Source organism: Bos javanicus, chromosome 21, assembly GCF_032452875.1.
Source record: "Bos javanicus breed banteng chromosome 21, ARS-OSU_banteng_1.0, whole genome shotgun sequence".
Taxonomy (NCBI): domain Eukaryota; kingdom Metazoa; phylum Chordata; class Mammalia; order Artiodactyla; family Bovidae; genus Bos; species Bos javanicus.
The window spans coordinates 68885215-68909381 of record NC_083888.1 but is presented as its reverse complement, the minus strand read 5'-3'; the positions used below and the strand labels follow the sequence as shown (position 1 = coordinate 68909381).

At 62.8% G+C, this 24167-nt stretch overlaps 2 protein-coding genes across 8 annotated transcripts in view; one reads left to right on the top strand and one right to left on the bottom strand.

The window, feature by feature from the left end:
- PACS2 (phosphofurin acidic cluster sorting protein 2) overlaps positions 1-17129 on the bottom strand; it is a 64546-nt gene extending 47417 nt beyond the window's left edge. For 3 of the 7 annotated variants that reach the window (XM_061395583.1, XM_061395584.1, XM_061395585.1), the window contains exon 1: positions 16953-17125. In XM_061395583.1, coding sequence (XP_061251567.1) covers positions 16953-17071 — 119 coding nt within the window. In that variant the 5' untranslated portion in view covers positions 17072-17125. Of the gene's footprint in view, positions 1-16952 lie in introns of all 7 variants that reach the window. The other 4 variants (XM_061395582.1, XM_061395587.1, XM_061395588.1 and 1 more) reach the window with 3 other exon arrangements.
- Positions 15832-23713, top strand: LOC133234682 (uncharacterized). The gene is made up of 2 exons (XM_061395589.1): positions 15832-16542; positions 21274-23713. The coding sequence occupies exon 2, from the start codon at positions 21500-21502 to the stop codon at positions 22523-22525; it is 1026 nt and encodes a 341-aa protein (XP_061251573.1). The 5' UTR covers positions 15832-16542; positions 21274-21499; the 3' UTR covers positions 22526-23713.
- The last annotated feature ends 454 nt before the right edge of the window (positions 23714-24167 follow it).

Sequence of the window (24167 nt, the reverse complement as noted above, 5' to 3'; positions counted from 1 at the left end):
AGCAGACACCCCCCATCAGCCACCAGGGACCCCTCCCAGTGGCATTTGGGGGCAACCCGGGGCGTCAGGAGACCAAGTAAGGGGGCGCTGCCTGCTGGCGAGGGGCTGTCTCCCAAGGCACCCGCTCCACACCTGAGCCCGGCACCCTGCCCGCCTGCCTGCGTGGTCTCCTTGGGTCCAGAACCGTCCCGGTACCCTCGTTATACTCCCTGCTGCACTCAGACACATACAACGTGCAATCAGCCAGCCTAACCACGTCCAAGGGCACAGGCCACTGGCACTCAGCATGCTCCCGGTGCTGAGCGACCATCGCCTCTAAGTCCAGGACCGCTTCACCAGCCCAGGGTCCCTGCCCTTCCCCACCACCCTGACCGCGCAGTGGCAGCAGGGCTCTCCTGGTGGGCGTGGTCTGACGATCTATACAAGGGATCACACACATGGCCTTGGGGGCCAGCTCCTCTGCCGGGCAGCACGCCCTGCGTTCACCCACCTGGCAGGAGTCAGGACACACTTGGCAGTCTGGGCAGCCGCCATGAACACATGTGTGCAAGTGTGGCTCCAGCCCAGTTCCTCCTCTCAAACAGGGGTCTGCTGCCCACGTGGGGACGCTGCATCAGGCCTTTTTACTTTACAGTTTTTGGCTGAGCTGGGTCCTCACTGCGGTGTGTGGGCTCAGTAGTCACAGAAGGCAGGCTTATTTGTCCTGTGGCATCTGGCTATTCAGTCGCTCACTCGGGTCTGACTGTTGTGATCCCACGGATTGCAGCACACCAGGCTTCCCTGTCCTTCATCATCTCCCAGAGTTTCCTCAAACCCATGTCCACTGAGTCTGTGATGCCGTCCAACCATCTCATCCTCTGTCGCCCCCTTCTCCTCCTACCTTCAATCTTTCTCACCACCAGGGTTTTTTCCAGTGAGTCAGCCCTTTGCATCAGGTGGCCAAAGTATTAGAGCTTAAGCATCAGTCCTTCCGGTGAATATTCAGGGTTGGTTTCCTTTAGAATGGACTGGTTTGATCTCCTTGCAAGTCCACGGGACTCTCAGGAGTCTTCTCATGCCCCAGGGCCTGTAGGACCTTAGTTCTCTGAACAGGGATCAAAGCTGTGACTCGTGCCCTGGAAGGTGGACTCTTAACCACTGGACCCTGCACCGGGCTTCTGAAAGGCTGCCCCACCGTGTCCCACCAGCAGCGCTAGGCTTTGGCACAGGGCAGACCATGTGGGTCCCCAGGGCTGGTGAGTCCAGCCCCCACAGCGTGCAGCCCACGAAGGACAAGGACAGTGCTCCCTAGGCTTCCAAGAAACACCAGTGCCGGGCTGGCCTCCCAGGAGGACTCGCCTCCGGCACTCAGACCACAGCAGTCAAGCCGCGGCCACCTGGGGGGCTACCTCTGTGGCCCCAAATGGACTGACTGTGCGTAAGTGGGAGGGAAAACGAGGGGGCCTTTTGTCCCCAGGGGCTGAGCCTCTTTGCACGGTCACTGTCTGCCCCAGTGGGGGCTGGGGCCCTGCAGTGGCCGGCAACCCCAGGCCCGGCCTGAACCCTGGGGACTGGCCAGCCCGGGGGCAGGACAGGCCCACAGGCAGCGCCCTGGGGGCTCAGGCTGCAGGTGCACACGGGCAGCGTGGGTGCCCCGAGGCGCTTACTTTCAGGACAGTCCAGGGCGGGGCCGGGGCCAGGAGCCTCAGGCAGTGTCCAGCTCCCTCTGCACCCGAGTGCTGGTTGCCTGCTCCAGCCGGAGGCGACTGCCAGTTCTAGCTGGCCCAGGTCGGCTGTCTCCGGTGCCCAGGCCTCAGGACGCGGCTGCTTCCTGCTAATCAGGAGAGAAGGTCAGAGGTGCCTTCTCCGCTTCCCTGCCTGCTGTCGTGGGGCTGGGATGGCCTTGCAGGAAGCGAGGGGCAGGCAGGCACCTCAGCACCAAGGCCGGGGCCCTGGCAGGGGCCACCATGAGCCCCATTTCCTGCCGCAGCACAGGCTGCCCCCATGGGGGCCGGGGCACCAGGCGGTGGGTGTAAAGTCAGAGGAGCCACGCACAGGAGGAGCCGGCTGTGGCAGGATGGCCCGGACAGGCATAGGGGCCGCGCAGAAGCCGCATAGGCCCAGCCATCCAGAGAGAGCACCCATGTCCGAAGCCGGGAGGCCCCCAAGGGGCTGGGCAGACACCGGAGCGCCATCTCAGCATGGGGCCTGTGCCCAGCGAGCAACAAGGCCATCCGGACCCATCCGTGGGCCGTGACGACCAGAGACCCCGGGCGTGAGGGCAAAGGGGCCCTGTCAGGAAGAGCCCGAGCCCAGCACGTCCCTATAGGCAAGCAGCATTACTTGGGGGGACGGCACGGTCAGCAAGGGACGTGGGGCGTGGAGGCGAGCTGGGCACCTCAGGCACCTCAGGGCCAGATCAGTGGCGCAGGAGGCCACCTCCAGGTAGCAAGACTCACATGGGGACCGCGAGCCCAGCGGGCCGGGAGCGCTGCCTGCACCGGCTGAAGCCCACGGCCGCCTCCAGCCACGTACTCAGAACCGGCCTGTACCGTACCCCGGCGGGACCTCCCATGGGGGCGGTGAGGAGGGGCCCGCGTCCCAGCCCCTTTAGCATCCGGCTTCCCCAGGGCTCAGAGCGACGACCCTGGGCTTCCCCACAGTCGGCTCTGGGGACCCCGAGGCCAGGCAGCACGGTCCTCGGTGACAGGCTCCCCCAGAACGGCAGCTGTGGGCCCCGCCCAGGCCCCGCCCCGCCCCGCCCTCAGGCCCCGCCCCACTTTCAGCCCCCACCTCAGGCCCCGCCCCCGCCTCAGGCCGGCTCCCGGGAGGAGAGACCCTGCCCTGCCAGCTGTGGGATATGGCTGTCTGGGGTGGTCAGGGGGCTCCAGGTCAGATGAGAAGGGGTCCGGGAGCCAGAGGGCAGGGCGGGGGCCCAGGCCTCTCTGACGTCTCACAGCAGCTGGTCCTCACACCCGACAGGCGCGGGTCCAGGCTGGGGGCACACCCAGCCTCTCCCAGCACACACCGCTGCGGCCCCCTGCCCGGAGGCTCCAGCGCCGCAAGGACTCTGGGGCATAGAGGGGCTGCAGACTCTGCTGCTACTGCTAAGTCGCTTCAGTCGTGTCCGACTCTGTGCGACCCCATAGACGGCAGCCCACCAGGCTCCTCTGTGCCTGGGATTCTCCAGGCAAGAATACTGGAGTGGGGTGCCATTGCCTTCTCCAATGCATGAAAGTGAAAAGTGAAAGTGAAGTCACTCAGTCGCGCCTGACTCTTAGCGACCCCACGGACTGGAGCCTACCAGGCTCCTCCGTCCATGGGATTTTCCAGGCAAGAGTACTGGAGTGGGGTGCCATTGCCTTCTCTGACTCTGGTTCCCCCTAAATCCACGTGAGACTACATGATGCTGTCAGAAGGGACTTCTGGGGATGATGAGGGCGGAGGGTGGGGCCCTGGTGAAGGGGGTCAGCGCCCTTGTGGAGGGACTGCAGGGGGCTCCTTCGAGACCCCTCTGTGAGGACACAACAGAGAGACACACTGAACCAACCTGCGGGCACCGTGGCCTTGGGCCTCCAGCCTTGAGAGCCTGAGAACTAGGGGCCTGGGGTCCAAGCCCCAGCGTCCTGAGAACTAGGGGCCTGAGGTCCAAGCCTGAGAACTAGGGGCCTGGGGTCCAAGCCCCAAAACCTGAGAACTAGGAGCCTGGGGTCCAAGCCCCAGAGCCTGAGAACTAGGGGCCTGGGGTCCAAGCCCCAGAGCCTGAGAACTAGGGGCCTGGGGTCCAAGCCCCAGAGCCTGAGAATTAGGGACCTGGGGTCCAAGCCCCAGAGCCTGAGAACTAGGGGCCTGGGGTCCAAGCCCCCAAACCTGAGAACTAGGGGCCTGGGGTCCAAGCCCCAGAGCCTGAGAACTAGGGGCCTGGGGTCCAAGCCCCCAAACCTGAGAACTAGGGGCCTGGGGTCCAAGCCCCAGCGTCCTGAGAACTAGGGGCCTGAGGTCCAAACCCCAGAGCCTGAGAACTAGGGGCCTGGGGTCCAAACCCCAGAGCCTGAGAACTAGGGGCCTGGGGTCCAAGCCCCAGAGCCTGAGAACTAGGGGCCTGGGGTCCAAGCCGCACATCGGGGTGCTTCGCTGAGCTTACGGTGGACATGGGGTGCGAGTCTCCTAGGAGGACTTCCCCTCTGCCCCAAGCAGGCAGGTGTGCCCAGGACTGAACTCACTCAGGAGTCATGGCCCCAGCTTGGTGGGGGCGGGGGCAGGGGGTGTCACCGGGCTGTGGTCCAGCAGGACGCTGAGCCCGGAACCCATACCCAGGGCTCCTCTACCCACACCTCCTCCTGCCTGTGCCCTGAGGCTCCTGCTGAGATGCCTCCCCCAGGGAGCCCAGTAGGCCCCCACCAAGGGCTGGGTGCGGCGTCCACTGGGCCCCCCACAGCCGCCCAGAGGGCTCAGCAAAGGCAGGGCTTCCGCTCAGGGGTGCCCCTGGGCCCTGGGAGTGCCCGCCTGGCCCTTGCACTCGGGGCCGGCACTGGACACTGCAGGGCGCGGCCCTGTCCAGGAAGGGAACTAGAGACGGGAGGAAGCAGGGCGTCCAAGTGGCCCTCAGACGAGAGTTCCTCCAAGAGCCGGGCAGACACGGGGTCCCAGGGAGGAGGAAGCAACCAGGTGGCAGCAGACCCCAGGCAGCCAGACTCCGGACGTGCTTCCCAGCAGCCAGAGCACACACGCCCCGCGGGGAGCCACTGGCGGGCGGCTTATCACAAGCAGGTCAGAGCCGCCCCCAGGGTCCCCCGTCCCAGGGTGCAGGGCCAGAGCACGTCAGCTGGGGGGGCGGGCGTGTGGAGGCTGATCCCTTGTGAGGAGGGGTCTGGGACCAGGCCAGGGGGACAGGGCCCCACACTGTAAGGTCCCCACGTGCTCAGGAGGGGCCAGTGGGAGAGCAGGGGTGCTGCGGGCCCCCACCCAGCACCCAACGGGGAGTCGGAGGCCGGGGGGGCAGCCCGTCCCACCCAGCACCCAACGGGGAGTCGGAGGCAGGGGGGCAGCCCGTCCCACCCAGCACCCAACGGGGAGTCGGAGGCAGGGGGGCAGCCCGTCCCCGCCGTGACCTGAGCCCAGCACCCAACGGGGAGTCGGAGGCGGGGGGGGGGCAGCCCGTCCCCGCCGTGACCTGAGCTGGAGTGACGCCCACGCAGTGCGCCCAGGGTCCCACAGATGCCCACGAGCGCCCTGCACCGCCCGGCCCCAGGAGGTGCCGTGCCTCCACCTCCGCTCAGACCCCCACACTGGACCCATCGTCAGCCCGTGTGCCCTCCTCAGGCCCCTCCTGGGGCTCCCACTCACCCAGACTCTGCACCAGAGACACAGGGCATGGCCCCAGAGAACCCCTGGCACCAAATGGCCATGCAGGTCTGAGACACAGACGTCCAGCCCCCCGGTTTCCCGGGGACCCCCTCCTCCCTGGACCGATACCTCACAGCCCCAGCCTCACTCACTCCATCACTGCTGCGAAGCAGGGCCACCCGAGAAGAGCAGCTTCTCACAAGAGGTTCCCAGCACCCCCATCACGGCACATCCCCCCCAACTGCCCTGCCAGGGTTCCCATCACGGCACCCCCCATTGCTCCCTCTTGTCCCCCATCACAGCACCCCGTCCCCCCACTGCCCTCCCAGGGCCCCCATCACGGCACACCCCCACTGCTCCCCCCAGGGCCCCCATCACGGCACCCCCCCATTACTCCCCCCAGGGCCCCCATCACGGCACACCCCCCATTGCTCCCTCCTGGCCCCTCATCATGCACCCCATCCCCCGACTGCCCTCCCAGGGCTCCTATCACAGCACCCCCCATTGCTCCCTCCTGGCCCCCCATCACAGCACCCTGTCCCCCCACTGCCCTCCCAGGGCCCCCATCACGGCACACCCCCCCAAATTCCCCCTCAGGGCCCCCATCATGGCACCCCCCACTGCCCCCCAGCCCCTCCATCACGGCACCAGGTCCCCCACCGCGCCCCCCGCCAAGGGCACTCCCCCCGGCCCCGTCCCCTCTGCAGTCCGCTGCACCGGCCCTCCTGGAACCACTCGGCCCTGCCGTGCGGCATGACTGCCCTCTGCTCTGTGTCCTGGCACCCCGGGTCCATCCCCCTTCTCAGCCACACCACTGCCTTCCATCTGGGAGGGGGACGGCCTGTCAGGGCTGAAGCCAGGGGAGAGCAGGGTCACTGAGCGGGGGCCCCGGGCTCGGCCGCTTCTCACCACAGACCCAGGGTCAGCCCGGGGCCCCCGCTTGCCTGGCGTGAAGCCACCACTGTTATCTGCTCACGGGCCCCACCTCACGGCCTGTCCTCCACAGAGGGGCCCCGGGACCCTGGGGTGCTTCACGACAAGTTCCCTTTTCCCACCGCAGGGCCCCTGCCCTGCTCCGTGAGCCTGCGTCTCCCCCTGAGACGGGGTGCCAGGTGCGCCTGCTCCTGGGGAATGAACCCAGAGAACGCACCATGGACCCGCAGGCTCGTTCTCAGCGAGGCACGCCAGGCCTTGCTGCTCACCTGGTCCGCATCTGTGGGAAGGCGCTGCAGGTGTCCCCTGGCCCACCTAGACCTCACGCAGCCACAGAGAAGCCCCCGGAGCGAGTGCAGGCTCTGTCTCTGCTCGTCTGCCCTGCAGCAGTCCCTAGGAGGTGCCCAGGCCCCAGAGCCCCAGGGTCAGGTGAGCGGGGGGTCCACACACCCTTGACACCCCTGGACGCCCAGTGTCCCTCCTGGGCCACCAGCCAACCCAGTCCCAGGACGCCCAGACACCGCAGGCAATCCCCCAACGTCAATGGAGTTGCGCGCCAGCCACAGGGGTGTGGAGGTGGGGGGAGGGGCGCGTCAGAGCCAGGGGCCGGCAGGGCCGGGGGGGGGGGGGGGTGCAGCCCGCAGCCGCGCTGGGCCCCCCACGACCCACAGCGCCTCCCAGAGGCCTGGCCGGCACGCCGCTGCTCTGCAGCACGCACAGGCCCAGCGCCAGGCCACCTGACGGGGGTGGGGGCAAGGTCAGCCTGCAGACCCCCAGTCAAGCCCCAGAGGAGCCCGCTGTACCGAGCCTCACTGATCCGAGTCACCGGGGCTGTGTCGCGGGCCCTGAGGAAGACTGCGTTTGCTCTCCTCCAAAAGGGAACTGGAAAGTGCTCTCCTCAAAGGTCTGACCAACACGTCTCCTCTTTATTCCCATCTCTTTACTCCTGTTGCAAATAACCTAACGGGAAACCCCACTGGGCCCCCCAAGGAGCCGTCTCCAGCAGGAGGGCCCAGTGGGGCCTACGCAGCTGGCCCCCTGCCCGTGGGCGGCCCCAGAGCCTCCTCCACGTGTGGACGGCAGCTCTGGGCTCCCATCGGGCCCAGAGCACGTGCAGGACAGGGCGCCCCAGCCCCCGATGACCGTCCCAAGCAGCGGCTGGTGTGGCCTCTGCAGATGGAGCGCTGGCCGTTGGCTGAGCCAAGCCCAAGGCCCTGGGGAGGGCGGCCAGCTTTCTCTCCGGGGAGCTGGTGCCCAGGAGGAGGCTGTGAAAGGGGACCAAGGTCAGAAAAGCCAGGCTCACCGTGGGTTCCCTACAGACTTGCTCCTCTGCCCACAGAGGCGGGGGAGGGGGGGTCCCCCCTCTGTGCCAGCGCTCCCCTGGAACAACCTCCACCATCACCCCAAAGCCAGCATGACACTGTGGCTGTGGTGACCCCAGCATGGCCCCGAGGGTGCAGCAGCCCCCCCCAACTCAGTCACTCACTAACAGACCCCTGAAGCCTTCCATGACAGCCCCACCCCGGGCAGGCCTCGGCTGGCAGTAACGGGCCCAGACGACCTCCACCGTCTCAGGCATCAGCGCCGGACACTCAGCCTTTCCCGAGCCCCACCCCGGAAAGCCTCCTGGGGGCTCATGCCGAGTGGAGCCCCCTCACCAGCTGCCAGATGGGCCCCGCCCCACCCACACTCCTCTGGGGGGGCCGGCTGGTGTGCACCCCAGCACCACGTGGACAGCAACGGTATTTGTGAACACGCTCCACAAACAGCTCGTCTCCCACCAGAGCTGGGCTGGCAGGAGGGCACACGGTTCAAGGTGGTGACTGTGGTCCACTCACCTGCCAGAGCGTGACAGCACTTAAACCACGTCGCAACCAGATGGAGCAGAACATCTGGAACCCAAGCTAAGGCCCCGGAATGCAAACTGTGACGGAAGAGCCCATCCCATCCCATCCCTTTGCATGCAAAGGCAGAAAGGTCTGGACTGGCCACCACCCAACAGAGATATGGCACCATCGCCTCGAGGGTGGCTGCAGGGCTGGGCAGCGAGGCTCTGGGAAGAGACGGGCCCGAGGTCCCAGCTGCTGTGGGTCCACGGCTCCTCACTAAGGGCCTCCCTGTGGGGGCGTCACCACTGTTCGGATGGGGACGCGTGCCCCACAGACAAAGCAGGCGGGGACAAAGGAGCCCAGTGCCAACAGGAGGTGGCACGCGGCCTGTTCAAGTGGCCTGGGGCAGAGGCAGCCGGAACCCAGGCCACCAAAGGTCACAGCCACGTCTGGGCAAAGGGCAGTGCCTCCGAGGGGCACCCCCGCCTACAGTGCTCTGCCTTCGAGGGCAGCAACGCCCAAGCCCACACGATTCTGCTCAGGCCTCGAGCGCATACAGGGCTGCCCGTGCTGGGCAGGAATCACCCCACGAATGCTGAAAACAGAGCCGGGATGGGAGACTGGACACGTGCGGCCACTAGGCTGAGAGACCGGCATGTCTGCCTGAGCAGAAAAGGCCAGGCCAGGGCGCCCCACTCTGCACTGGGGGCCCTCGCTGCTGGAGACAGGAGCCCCTCCTGCAGACCTCACCTGTCCCAGCCCCTCCGCTGCCTCCCCACGCCCCACCAGTGGGACAAAGGTGCAGGCCACCAGGAGCAGCCTCCTGAGAACGGAGCTGGGGGCGGCCCCGCAGCAGGGAGGCGCCGTGGCCTGGCTGGGGAGAGGACGGAAGGCCAGTGGGGCAGTGGGGACCGGCCAGCTGCCGCGGGCCCAACGGGAAGAAGGGCAGACCCGTGCACAGCGTCCCCGTCACCGCGCAGCTCCAGGTGCTGTCAGGACCCAGGCTGGCCTGACCATGCAGGAGACCCTAGACCTCGGCTTGACCTCCAAGGGGGAGAAAGACCAGCCCGGCAGAGTGGCTGCTGCGTGCCCACCACACTGAGGGGCGCCCAGAGGACACGAACCTCTCACCCCGGGGGCACAGCAGCGGGCGGGGGCCACGTGGAGTACACAGAGCGTCACTAGAAACCCCGTTTCACAGGCAGGGAGGTCCTCGCGACGCGTCCTTGGCCTCCGCAAAGCCCCCCAGCCGAGGCCGCGTGGGGGCAGAACGGGGCTCAGCTTCCACAGATGCCCGCGCTATTCTGGGTCCACTCTCGGCCACTGTCGGGCACCAGGCACAGGTGCTGGGAGGAGCCAGCAGCTCACGCACTCACCGCCCTCCGTATCCTGGAGCCCAAAATACCCAGCACCGGCAGGAACAGCTGTGAGCCAATTCCCACCGAGGCCGGAAGCCCAGGGGCCGGACTGCAATGTCCGACGGGCCCAGGCCGTGCCCGCAGGGGCCACGCCGGGCCGGTGGGGTCTGGCTGGGCAGCGGTGCCAGGACACGGCCTCAGAGGGTCCCATCCTGCCACCCACCTGCCCGAGCACCCCTACCTCGGTGGCCATGGGTCACTCTGGCCACAGCAAGTGACGCTCAGGCTCCCGAGGGATCCCCAAGACCCGAACTGGAGTCTCCACGTGCAGAGCCCCCAACTCTCCAGACTGCTCTCTGGGGCAGACCCTGGCCCCGTCCACCCGCACCGAGGCCCCCCTCACCCACCTCGCTGTGGGGAGGGGGAGCCAGGGCTGGTGCCTGGATCCTGGGAAGACAGGAAGGGCAGTGTGCCCGTGAGCGGGGCCCATGCAGCTGACTGCCCGGAACAAAGCGTCACGGGAGGCACCACCTGCCCCAAGCAGCTGCCTCCGTCCACACTCACCCTCAAAGGCAGCACTTCTCGGCGCTGAGCCCTCCTTGCCACCTGCTGGGGGAGCAGCCCACCGCCCAGGTGTGCACGGGGCCTGACACTGCCATCGTGGGGGCAGGAAAGGTGGTGACCGCAGCAAGGGGCCAGGCCTCCCCCTGAGACCACAGTCCACAGGCTCAGACGGCTGAGGTCACAAGCCCCGGTCTCTCCCTCAGTGCAGCTCTCGCCTCTTAAGAGCCCCAAAAGCCCAGCCCACTCTCAACCCCGACCTGCCCTCCCGACCCCACCCACACCCAACCCGCCTCAGCCTCCAGCTAAATCCATGCCCACCAAACAGATCCACGGCCTCCCAGGAACTCCAAACTCGGCCTCATGCTCAGCCACAGGCACCTGCCCAGCACCGCTCCATCACGGCTCTGCCAGCGGAGGGGATGGCCCATCTCACCCGCTTGCAGGCCCTCCTGCAGGCTGGGGTGCCAAGCCGCATGGGCACGTTTCCGCAGGGAGGAGGACTGAGGACTGGCCGCTGAAACAGGGAGGAGCAGAGCCTGCCCGGCGGCCAGTCTGTGATGCCAGAGGAGAGGGCAACCGCACGTCCACCGAGTCCAGAGGCAAGGGGAGAGCTGGGAAGAGGAGAGTGCCTGAGGACTTCCCGGGAGTCCTGAGAACCTCCCTCCCAGAGCCCAGAGCCCAGTGAGCCCAACTCAGGAAAACCACCACCCAGAGCCCAGAGCCCAGCGAGACCAACTCAGGAGAACCACCCACCCCAGAGCCCAGTGACCCCAACTCAGGAGAACCACCCACCCCAGAGCCCAGTGACCCCAACTCAGGAGAACCTCCCACCCCAGAGCCCAGTGACCACAGCTCAGGAAAACCACCCACCCCAGAGCCCAGAGCCCAGTGACCCCAACTCAGGAAAACCACCGCCCAGAGCCCAGTGACCCCAACTCAGGAAAACTACCCACCCCAGAGCCCAGAGCCCAGTGAGCCCAACTCAGGAGAACCACCCACCCCAGAGCCCAAAGCCCAGTGACCCCAACTCAGGAGAACCACTCGCCCAGAGCCCAGTGACCCCAACTCAGGAGAACCACCCACCCCAGAGCCCAGTGACCCCAACTCAGGCACACAAGAGAAACCTCCCCTGGACACCAAAGAGATGACCACAGAGCCACCGGGGAGAAAGGACAGACCTTCAAGCCAGTCACACCCGACTGACGCTGACCTCACAAGAGCCAAACAGAGCCACGCTGGGGAGACGCCACCTGGGACCCCACAACCAGCAGGACACCCTCTGGGACAGTGGAAACCATCTCAGACACCCTGAAAGAATGTGAGTTATCTGCAGACCCTCACTGAAGAGAAGCCTAAAGATGTACTTTCAGACAGAAAGAGGAGGGAAGATGGGGCTTCTCTAGTAGCTCAACTGGTAAAGAATTGGCCTACAATGCAGGAGACCCACTGGAGAAAGGATAGGCTACCCACCTCAGTGTTTTTGGGCTTCCCTTGTGGCAAGCTGGTAAAGAATCTGCCTGCAATGCGGGAGACCTGGGTTCAATCCCTGGGTTGGGAAGATCCCCTGGAGAAGGGAAAGGCTACCCACTCCAGTATTCTGGCCTGGAGAATTCCATGGACTGTAGAGTCCATGAGGTTGCAAAGAGTCACACACAACTGAGCGACTTTCACTTCACACTTCTGAGATGCAAAAAGAATAAAAAAGTGGTGAGTTTTGAGATTAATCAACTATTAACAATAGAAAGTAATAACAATAATCTCATACGGGCTTAAAAAGACGTTAAAATGCTCCACACGAAAGCACGCAGACGTGGAGCGACAGGTCGGACTCACGTGGTCTAAGGTCCCTGTTGTTCAGGAAAAGAATGTACGGTTAAGTCCAAACCACAACAGCAAGCGTGCAATTTACACGGTAACCACGTAAGGACTAGAAATAGTGACAAGTTTCAAACTAGTAAGAAATGGAAGAAGGGAAAACCCATGCACAGTAAGGCACAATGAAAAAGCGAAACTTAGAAAATAAAAGGATGATAAGGACAAAAATAAAGTGGCAGACGTGAACCCAACTATCAGTAACTTAGACAAATAACAGTGGACTGAACGTCCTGGTTGAAAAATAAAGACTGTCAGATTAAATGAAAACGAAATCTAGATGGTGCCAAATAAAAAACACACAGCCAACCTGTGAGGACACAGGAAAGTTTAAAGCAACAAGGTGGGGAAAGATAGAGCAGGCAGGTATTTCCAACAGACAGCGGAGCGCTACACTGTCACCAAGTCTGTCTGGAGGAAAAGCTCCGCTGGGTGCCGGGCAGCCCTGACCACTCAGGGCCTGTGATTCCGCAGCCGTGTGATCTAAAGACAGAGCTCCGGGGGAAACAGACAACCCCCTCCAGGCTCGGAGACTCTTCTGTGCTTTCCAAGTAGACAAGAAAGGTAAAAAACCTGAAGACACTATAAGCCAAGCGTGACCCACAGGGACAGGCATCAGACGTGGCACCACCAAGTGCCAAACACAAGGCCCTTTTCAGGACGAGCAGAGCATGCATGGACGCTGGCTTCAAACGGAGCCCCAGAGGAAGTCCTAACATTCTGAGGACCTGGTGTCACACTGACCACCCTCTGTGACCACAACACAAGTAAGTTAGAAACAATCAAAGGAGAAGAAATGAACTCACCAATGGAAAAATAAGAGAAGAAGTCTGGATGTGAAGAAACTCTGAGATATCCATCCCACCACGTTAAAGAAGGAAAAACGGAACATCTTTTGAAGATTTTAAACTCAACAACTCTACACATAAAAGCTTGTGAAATGCAGTCAAAACATTACTTATTTTGCAGCTTTAAAATCTTACAAAAGGGACTTCCCTGCTTATGTGGTTAAGAATCCACCTACCAATGCAGGGGACACAGGTTTGATCTCTGGTCTGGGAGGATGTCACCTGCTGCGGGCCAACTAAGCCTGAGCACCTCAGCGACTAAGCCCGCACTGGGCGCCAGAAGAGGCCACTGCAGAGAGGGGCCCGCGCGCCGTGGTGCAGAGGAGCCCCGCACACCCCAACCAGGGAAGCCCCCACGGCAACGAGGGCCCAGCGAGGCCAAAGGCAAATGAAAACACGAGTGATTAGAAAACTGAGCACAGAAGGAAAGGAGGGAAAAGGAGGAGCCGCGTATCCATCCTAAGAGATGAGAACACGGACACGAAACGAAAACAAAGAGCGTAAACAGGAAGGAAGATGTGAATGTTCATTAAAAAGGAACCTGATGGACCCTTGGTGAGATGGATCAGCGCGTGGACGCCCACCCACTCGGTCAATGGGAGGGATCACAGGGGACAGCTCTACAAGTCCTGCAGGCACTTTTTTAGAAAAAGAACATTAGGGACAACTTTTTGCCAACCAAGTTGAAAATCAGGAAAAAATGGACAAATTCACAGAAAAATGTATTTCTAAAGCTAACTGAAAGGCAGGGATGGGGGTCCTACAACCATTAAAGCGGTCAAGTCAGGAGTTACCCCTGGCCCAAAGCAACCTGGAGTCAGGTCCCCTGACCGGCAATCTCACCATTGCCTGGACGTTCAGGGAACAAACAACTCCTGCTTCGCACAGACACGCGTGGGTCAGCTCACTTTGCAGGTGTCTTGGCATCAACATCGGATAAGGGCAGCGGATGAGCAGATTACACACCCCAGGCAGAGATGCGAAGTCCTGAGCAAAGTCTGATGCCATCTGCCTGCCTGCGGGAAGGGGACCAGGGCACCAGCACGCTGGCACACCGCTATGTTTCCAAGAGGGAGAGGCAGGTTTAATGCTGGAAGAGCCACATCAGCAGGGAAAGGAGCAGGACGACATCCGGCTCTGCGTGTTTGATCACACCCAGCGCCCGCACACTACAAGCGCCCGGCGCGCCCCCACGGAGAAACCCAGTGCAGCCTCCAAAGTGGCTGAAGGTGAAAAGACGGGCTAACACAGGACCCGCACAGAATGGCAGGCAGGCGACGCCTGGGGCACGTGGCCCACAGGGCGGCCACGGCCCGGGCAATTGGCACTCGCCCTGCCGTGGGCTGCAGCGGACCCAGCACGCAGACGCCAAAGCTTACACTCCAGCTGCAGCCCCTTCCGGAGGGTGAGCCAGGCAGAGGAGGCCGACAGGAGGGTGCACAGGAACGTGAGCACTCAGTAAGCTTGCAGAGATCTGACCCTGTGACGTCAACTCACAAACCTCAACGGGACGGAAAATTAGGGGATGAGTACAAGGGTTCAAAATGCCCGAGACCCCACTGAAGCGGGTGGAGGGGTGGGTGGGGAGTGCGGCAGGAGGCTGCTCAGGGAATCCCCGCAGGGGCAGGGGCAGCGGGACACCAGGGCTGAAGGTCACTGCAGGGGGTGTGGTCTGTGCCCCCAAGGAAATCCAGGAAACCAAGCACCAGCTCCCAGGGAGAGCAGAGAGCTCTCCCAACAGCCCTGGGGAGGACAGACCACAGGACTAGACCAAGGCCAACACCAGGCGCACCTTGTTGGGTGGCAGCATGGCCTTGCAGAGAAGAGGGTGCTTTCAACACAGCGCTGAAAAGGAATTACTAGCCCTTAAAAACCCACTGAGGCTCAAGTCGGGGGATAAAGCAGGAGGAAAAAACTGGCAAGAGAAATGAACAAGAATTTCGCTGACGGGGAAGTACAAGTGGCCTACATCAGTAATCAGAGAAATTCAAATTAAAACCACAATACCATTTCACACCCACCAGATTGGCAGTGATTAAAAGTCAGGCAGTGCTGGCAAGAATGCAGAGCAGCGGGGACGCCAGTGGGGGTGAGCTGGCACAGCCGCTCCGGGAAGCCTCCTGGTAGTAACAACAAGCACACGCCCCCCCCCCAAACGCTACTGCCAGTGTGAGAAGGCCCAGGGTGGGCGCATCACTAGTCCAAACCGGGGGCCAGCCACAGTGCCCAGACAGAGCGAAGACGCACCGCTGTCTCATCGGGACCAGCAAGCACCCACAGCCGGCAGCTCCAGCGGTCAGAACCGGGCGCGCGCCGAGCACACGGTCAGAGCAGCGCCTCTGCGCCCAGTCTCCAAACAGGCAGGGTGGACAGCCTGCCGGCTCCGGAGGGCAGTGGGGCCAGCAGCACCCGTGGGGAGGGCTGCGCTGGGACGGGTAGGGATGCTCTGTGCCTGCCCACCCTACGGCCGCTGGGCCCCACGCCCACAGAACAACCCTGCCTGCCCTGCCCCCCCAGCCCCCGCAGAGCTGTGGAACCCCGACCCCTGGCGCTGCCTAGCCCCACCCCCTATCCCGCCCCTCCCCACACACACACAGCAGGGTGGGCGTCCTAGACCAGCTCCATGCCCCAGACCCCCGCCGCCTCCCCCTCCTCACTCTGGTTAAAACCTCAGTGGTCTTTTCAGAGCCCCAGGAGGCTGCTGAAAGGTGCAGGAAAGGCAGGCTGCACTCCTAGCTCTGGGGGGAGGAAGGGTGTATGTACATGCCAGGAGGGGGGCATCTGTGCCCCCAGGGAGAGCAAGAGGTCTGGTGGGGGTGGTGCTGACAGTGACAGCAGAGAGAAGCAGCACTGTGGGGGGGAGGGGTCCAGCATGACCCGACACTGGGCCCAAAGCCAAGATGGGAGAGAGGAGGGTGGAGACCAGGCCTGGGCAGGTGAGACCTCCCAGAGAGGAGGCAAGCAGGCAGACGTCCTGTGAACACCCCACCCTCCCAGAGGCCCACAGAGGCCGGGAAGCACCCAGTCTTCCACTGGGCACAGCCACACCCTGAGCTGCGGGCCCCGCGCTTGGAGGGCACCCCGGCACCTCTGCGTGCCCAGCACCTGCCCTGCACACCTGTTGAAGGCACCGCGGCAGAGCGCACCCCTCCACACACACGGCCACGTCCTCCAGTCCTGCTGGAAGGTCTCCCCAGGGAGAGCTCTTCCTGGCTGCCCGCCCGCAGCCCTCGTGGCCTGGTGTCCACTGCAGAACCAGGCCCTGGCATGACTCTTGTCTCTCTCCCCGTCAGCCTGGGAGCTTCCTCAGGAAGGACCACTGATTGGGAAAAAACCCACAGAGCTTCCAGCTGGCAGGAGAAGCAGGGGCTGGCCACAGCGCTGCCCCGTGGGTGAGCCTCCTCCAGCTGTACTGCTGGGGACAGGACGCTTCCCCACCAAGTAAAGAGGGCAGCGTCTCTGGCGATGGCATGATGCAAGGAGCAGTGTTTATGTCCAGGAAAGTCCCCAAATTACAAAGCACAGAGCAAACACAGAAAGGGCGGACACTCCGGCCAGCAGGATAGAGGGGTAGGGCCAGACCCTCAGAAGGACGAAGGACGAAGCAGTACAGCTGTGGTTCGAGATATGTGTGTCCTCTGGACACTGCGCACCCCGAGAGTGACTCCCAGGCCACTCAGGCGTGACAGTGTGGCCGGACGCAAAAGGAAATCTATGGTACCCGGTGGAGAGAGGAGACACCACACCCTAAGTCAACTCCACCGGCACCGCACCGGTAGGCAGGTGCAAGGATGCCGGACGTGCGCGAGCCAGGTGAGCGCCCGCGAGAGCCCGGGGGACCGCGCGGGGCCTGAGAAAGCCGGCGCCGCTTCCTCGGCTGCACTGGACCGAGACCTCAGGGACCATCCACGCGTCCGGGTTCGCGCGCAAAGAAAGCGCGCGCCCGACGTGGGGCGCCAAGGCCACGGCCCGGGGTGGGGATCCCGGAGCGGACGGCCCCCGGGGCAGGCCGCCGGTGGGAGTCCCAGGGTGGTCGGTCCCAAGCGGGGACCCCAGGGTGTACGGTCCCGGTGCACGGCCCGCTGGGCGGGCCCGGTGTGCAGGTCCCGGGAGGCCGGGCGAGGGTGCAGGCCCGGGCGGGGGCCCGGGCGCGAGGTCCCCGGGGGCCGGTCCCAGGGGCCGGCAGGTGCGCGCGGGAACAAAGCGGCGGGCGGGCGGCGTACCTGGGCACGCAGCTGGGGCTGGAGCCGTCCACCTCCCAGGTGGCGAACAGGTTCATGGGCACCGGCGTGTTGAGCGCGGCGGGCGCGCCGGCCAGGCCAAGGCGGCCCCGCTCGGCCATGGCGCCGGCCCCCGCCGCTCCCTCGGCGGCCTGGGCTGCGGCCGGGCCGCGGACGCGCGGCGGGCGGGCGGGGGGGCCGGGCGCGCGGAGGGCGGCGGCGCGGTCACATGGCTGCCGGGCGGTGGGGCCGGCCGGGCGGGCGTCGGACAGGCCCGCGGGCGGCGACCAGGCTGCGGCCGCCCCGCCCCGCCCCGCCCGCGCGCGCGCCCGCCGCGCGCGCCCGCCCCCGGCCGCGCCGCCGCCGCCCATTGGCTGGGCGCGCGCGCTCTCGCCGACTCGTGCCCAATCACGGCGCGCGGAGGGCTCACCGGAAGTGAGGTTCGCGCGCCCCCTCCCGCCGGCGACCCAGAAGGCGCCCACCCCCTGCCCGCGGCCCGCGGGAGCGCGCCCCCGCGCCTGCGCACAGGCCCCGCCCAGAGCGCCGCGCCCCGCCCCCCGGGAGCGGCAGGGAGGGGCTGGAGAGACCCCAGGATCCGCCCGCGACCCTGAGCCCCACAGCCCCCGGCCCGGCCTCCGCGAGTCCCCGACCCCCAGAGCTACGCATCCCTGAGTCTGCCCGCTCCCACGCTCTCCCCGCGTCCCCTGACGACCCCCCTTTCCCTGCCGTGCCCCGTGTCCTCGGCCCCGACTGCGTGGACCACCCGCCAGGCCCCCTGGAGTCCTCCGGAGGCTCGCCCACCCCGCGAATCCGCCTTGTGCCCCCGGCGTCCCCTCGCGCCCACCCCCGCCCTGACTGCCCCCGCGGATCGCCTGGGCGGGACGTGGACCCGGCACACCGGGGTTGCGGGGGCCAGCCGCATCGCCCTCCCCCACCCCGAGCTGCTGCCCGCGGGAGCACTGGGGCGCCCAGGGGCTCGATGTGCTCCTCCACAAATCCCCTCTGGAGTGTCCTCTTTCTGCCTCACCCTCCTTATTATCCAGCAGTGCCCTTTCTGCGGTTTTTACAGATGACACTGGAGAACAAATGTCGGAGCAGAGGCGGCCCTTGGTGTGGGGCTCCCAGTGAACTCAGGGACCCAGACAAGGAGGCAGTGACCAGAGCTGCCCACTGGGCCAACGGGGCAGCGGAGGTCAGGAAAGGTCCTCGAAAAGAGCATCTCGTTTTGGGGGCCCAAGGAGGGGTCCCCTCCCCCCTCCTCTTGGCTGCGGTTCTGGTCAGTCACCAGATCCTGCTGCTGAGATTTAGGAAAAGCTGTTCTGGCATCTCTTCTGCTTCTTTGTAGTCACAGTATGCACAGCTGCTTTCCTCCCCGCTCCTGTCTGTGTCTCGTTGTCTGCTGAAACAAGCCCAGCCCCAGCAAACCGACTCGCCCTTGGGGTTTACCCTCCAGCGCCCCTGTCAGCTCTTTTCTCCTGCAGCGGGCCCCACGCTGGCTCCCCCACTTTGTAAGAGCTCGCCTCCAGCTCTGACTCCCTCTCTGGAGCTGCAAACAGCTGTGGCTGCTTAAAGCCGGGGTGGCACTTCAGAGAGAACAAGAGAACCTGTGTTCCCCACATGTTCCTGCGCCTTTGGTGGGGTGCAGCTGAGAGCCACGCGGGGCTGGCTGTCCCCGGCCAGCTGACTGGGTATTGTCTTACATTGTGGCTCCTGCCAGGCAGAGAGTGCCCGCGGGTCTCATACCTCCGAGGTGGGGGAGGGGACGTCCAGAGACCGTGCCGCAGCCCCTTGTGAGGACAGGGGCCCGCTGACCTCAGTGTTCAGCCTGTGGTGGTGCCAGGCAGTGAGAGGTGCAGTGGCCTGAGATGAAGGGGCCACCTGACACGTCGTGTCTGTGTGCACTGACATCTCACCCAGGAGAGGACTGTACCTGGGGGTCGAGTGAGGAAATTTGGGGTGACTAAACCATAGATGAGGGGGCTCAATACCAGCCGTGCCCTGCGTCTAAACCGAGCACCACTGTGAGCTCTTCGTGGACCAAACAGCTCTGTCCCATCCCCATTTTACAGATGGGGACACTGAGGCACAGGCAGTTATGCAGTCCCTGGTGGGAGGAGCCAGGGTGTGGGCTCACACAGTCTGGTCCGGAGCTGCCCTGATAACCATGACAGGGAAACGCTTAACTCCTCCTGCGAGGTGGGGAGGGAGACTAGAAGGGTGCTGTGTGCCCTCTATCTGTGGCTCTGTTTACATTTTCTGTTTATAAATGGTGGGACCATATGGACACCAAAATGGTGGTGGTGGTGTTGCAGAGAAGTGGACATCTCACTTTGGGGTCAGAGTCACTTCCTCATCAGAACCCGTCCCATGCATCATCATTCCCTGTATCCGAAAATGACTAGACTGTGTGCCGTAGGGTGAGTGCCCCAAAGGCTGGGAGGACGCCCCTCGGGGTGGCGCAGCCTCACACTCCCCGCCCCTGACACACACACTAATGTTGGGAGCGCCACTCTCCTTTCGGATGGCTGTTTCTGTAAAACAGGAACTTGGCTAAAGAGGAACCTCTCTGGACGACTGGGGTGGCATTGCTCAGGAGGCAGCTGGAGGACGCGGTTGTCCAGAGCACTGAGGTCCCAGGAGGGCACCCTGAACCCCTGTGCTGAGACTCTGACAGTGCGCCACCTGCCTGCCAAGGTTCTCAAATGCCTTAAGGCCTCGGCTTTCCAAAGGGCGTGCTAGGACGCCCACAGGCTGGAAGCCCCGATGCAGGAAGACAGGACCACGTAGCAGCTGGCAACCGCCTTGGTGCGATCCCACCCGCTGGGGGTCCCTGCGCCGGCCAGCCCCGGCTTTCGCTTTTCTATGGGGCCCTCTGGGCCGCTGGCTCTTGGAAACTCATCCGTCAGTTCACTCTGACTTAAAATGAATCGCCCCAGGCGTGGGAGGCCTCGCGGCCCCTGCCGGCAAGAAACTCCCCTCTGGGTGCGGACCCCGCGGCGCGTCTTCTTGCGCCCAGAGCCCGCAAACCCGGGAGCGCAGACTCAGAGGAGGCGGGCGTGCTCCTCGGCCTAGTGGTCTTTGGAGCGGCTCCAGCCGGTCAGGTGAGCAGCCAGCGCCTCCTGCAGGACCCAGGCACCTGCTTAGCTGGACGGCTCCCTCCCGCTCCAATCCGCAGCTTGGCGGCATCTCCTCTCCCCTGGGCGGTGCTGGGAAGCCGCTCACGGAGGGGGAACAAGACCCTGGCCGGCCCAAGCTCCCCGCAGAGCCCCCTTGACGTGACCTGTGTCCCATCCAGGCCTGTGGGTGGAGGTTGTGGTGGGGCAGAGGCACCATCACTGGGATAAGACGGGAAATGACAGCGGGCTGGGCAGAGGACAGGATGGCCAGGGAGATGCGCCCTCACCCCTCAGGGCTGTGGTGCTGGGAACCCTGAAGGGGAGGCCTGTCTGAGGCGCTCCAGGCAGGTGGGACGGCCCTTACCTGGCCCAAGAGCCACAGGGACGATGGACTCAGCTCGAGGGCAGCCCTGGCCCTCCAGCCATTGGTATTCAACATAGGGGTAGAGATTCAGACACAAGATGTACACCCTGGCTGAGCTTCGTGGCCAGGGTGGCGCCCAGCATCCATCTCCTGAGTTGTTTTTCAGTCACTCAGTCGTGTCTGACTCTTTGCGACCCCGTGAACTGCAGCCTGCCAGGCTTCCCTATCCTTCACCATCTCCCAGAGTTTGCTCATAACTCATGTTCATTGAGTCTGTGATGCTATCTAACCGTTGGGACAGATGGTTATAGATGCAATGCAGGAGACCTGAGTTTGATCCCTGGGTTGGGAAGATCCCCTGGAGAAGGGAATGGCAATCCACTCCAGTATTCTTGCCTGGAAAATCCAATGGACAGAGGACCCTGCTGGGCTACATCCGTGGGGTCACAAAGAGTCAGACACGACTGGGCAACTGAGCATGCATAGCATTCTGTGATTTGGATATAGTACAACCTGTTTACATAGGTGTCCATTTAGGGTAGGGGTTTAGGCCAACATCATGTATGTGGGAAAGCATATATGTGGCAACCCATTAAAGTGGTCAGATTAGTCCTTAAGACGTTCATAAGAGCTCATGTTTTAGAGGAAGGGAGGAAGAAGTTATGCCATCAGTATTAATAGAATTTGGTTATATCCTGAGAAAATGTGAGAGAAGAGCCGGGAAAAGTGCTATAACTCAGCAGAACTGAGACTGTTACAGGCTATAGGATGTAGAGGTGTTTGTTGTTCATCCCCAGAAACAGCAGACAATAAAACAACGTGAATCTCTCCTTTCCTCTTCCAGAGGGACAGAGCTCTCAGTCTGTGACTGAACACAGGGCCCCGAGAGGAGAGACCCCATTTCCCTGCCTTCCAGCAGAAGCTAGGAGCGTGCGCTTGATTGTGGACCTCCAGGACGCGGGCCAGTACCTCCTGTCAGATCAGCGGCGACATTAGATTAGAAATAAAGAGCGTGGTAAGTGCATGATGTGTTTGAGTCGTCCCGAAACCATCCCTGCTCATCCTGGTCTATGGAAAAATTGCTTCCCATATGTAAAGGCGTATCTACGTGTGTGGACCACGATGCTGGGGGGAAGTCTTCTTTGGGAGGGGCTCATCAAGTGGTCCCCACAAATGGACAGGCCCCAGACGGTCACTGCAGGGACCTACGGGTAATTTTGTGTCCACCCGACTGGCCACAGGTGCCCAGGTTAAGCAGTTTCTGGGTGTGTGTGAGGGGGTTTTTGGTGAGCTCAGCAGTGGAACGGGTGGTCTCAGTAACACAGGTGCACCCCCAGTTCAGGAGGGCCTCCCCAGGGTGGGTGGGGCTCCAGCCCCCCAGGGTGGGTGGGCTTCCCCATGGCAGGTGCCTCCCCAGGGCAGATGGGGCTCATCCATCGGCTGAGGGTCTGGATAGAACAGCAGGTGGAGGAAGGTGGGATTTGCCCTTCTGCACCTGCCTCAGCGTTAAGTTGGTGTCATCCCATCTCCAGTCCCCGGGTCCTCAGGCCTCCGGACTTGGGGTGACACCACCTGCTTACTGGTTCCCAGCCTGCAAACAGCAGCTCATGGGACTTCTCAGCCTCCGTCATCACAGGAGCCAAGTCCTCATAATAAACCTCCCTGGGGGCACACATGCCCCTCGTCCGTGTCTCTGGAGACCTCTGACTGCTACAGAGGTTAAAACACCGACACTGAACTTCAGCTGGAAGAACAAACATGAGCCTGTGCCTGAGACACAGTCCTGGGCCTTCTCACGCGGGAGTCGGGGTGACTACGGTGGCTGCTCCGCCCTGTCGCGGGTCAGCTGCAGGGGCAAATGTAAACCTGGGGGCTGCTGCCCAGAAGGCCCAGGAGAGGAGGGCAAGGCTGCGGGCACCACGACCAGCAGGCTTTTGGGGGGGGTGGGTGCTGTCCTAGCCAGTATTTCAGGGTCTCGTGTGGTGGCCGTGGTCAGAGCACGCCTGTCACGGCAAGGGTCCAAGAGGCAGCCGGTAGCCCAGAGCAGGCGGGAGGATGGCTCTTCTCCAGGCTGTTTGCTAGAGCATCAGGTGTGAGCCTCCCCTGCGCAAAGCACCGAAGTGGGGACTTCCCTGGTGGGCCAGTGGCTAAGGCACCGCGCTCCACTGTGGGGGTTCGATCCCTGGTCAGGGAACGAGATCTCACACACAGCAACTAAGAGCTCCTATGCCACAGTGAAGCTGCAATAAGATCTGGTGCAGCCAAACAAACAAATAAACGTATATACATATAGCGTCAGCGTGAAACCCAGGTGGACGACAAAGTAAAGAGCCTCGAATACGGCACAGCAGCCTCTAGACTCGAGGGGACTCTCTGAGCACAGACTCGAGGAGGTCGCTCGCTGGCAGCTGGGCAGTGCTTGTTTGTGGACCTGGAGATGCGCACTGTCTCCAACACCAAAATTCCGCTGTCAGCACAGTCAAAAGGCAAATGGGAGAAGAACGTCTGTCGTGTATAGGGTAGGCCCAGGGTGGGACCCTGGGTGCATAATCGCCACCTACAGCTACAAATCGCCATGCAGACAGAGAAGGTGTTCCAGAAGATGGGGGCAGGTTGGCTGGCATCCCTGGAATTGAAGTTCCCGTACAGAGACGCCTACTCTGTGCTGAGAGTTAAAGGAGCGGACCTCGGGACCCTGTGTTGGTGCGGGCAGGAAGTGGGTGCCCTGCCCCAGAGGGGCTGCATCAGGCCAGCTCTGGGGGGACCTCAGGGGAGGGAGCAGGAGCCCAGGACGCTGCGAGTGGCACTGCCCTGCGGCCACCTAGGTGAGCGGTTCATGGGTCACCTCTGACCTGTGGAGTCTGAATGCTGGGCGCCCAGCCAGCGAGACTTCTAAGAGTGAAGCCTGGAGTCGAGTCCAGGGTGGCAGAGCCAGGCGATGTCAGGTCAGCCGCCGCGCAGCTACCCCTTGGAACATACAGCTGTGCGAAACGGTCAGTTAAAACATGGCTTAAAAGAGAATGCATAATACAATCCTATTTGGTTAACAAAACATGTGTGCAAATGCATGTACATGTAAAATATATATTTACACGTAAGTGATTATACATGTAAAGGACCTCTCAATGTACGAGGGAAACACAGAAGGTTAGAAGTGAATCCGAAGTGTTAAGAAATTATCTCTTTGGAGAGAGTTCAGTGGATTGAGCTTTGCTTTTTTGCTTCTCTTTATCTCATATTTTCTTTATGGTGAATGTGTATTAATTGTGCAAGGAAAATAATGGCAGCGTCTGTGGTTCACATGGTATTTGCAGCCCGTGGAACATAAAGGCCCCAGTGAAACCGGTGACTGCGCACCCATATCAGCATGGGGAAAGCGCACACGTATGACGCTCGAAACCCAGGCCGTGCAGCTGAATGGACAGCTCACCTGGGGTCAGGATAACGCCTAGGAGCCCTCCCCTGCTTACCAGGGGTTGTTCTGGGCCCCGAGAATAAGGGGCACCTCTGCAGTTAAATTTTGATACTTCCCTGTGTTCCCACAATGGAAACTGTGTCACAATCAGCCAGTACAAGACTTCCATGTTGGCCGGACTTCGCCGGCGGTCCAGTGGTTGAGAATCCGCCTGTCAGTGCAGGGGACACAGATTTGATTCCTGGTCTGGGAAGACTTCACGTGCTATGGGGCAGTTAAGTCTGTGTGCCACGGCTGCTGAAGCCTGTGTGTCCTGGACCGGT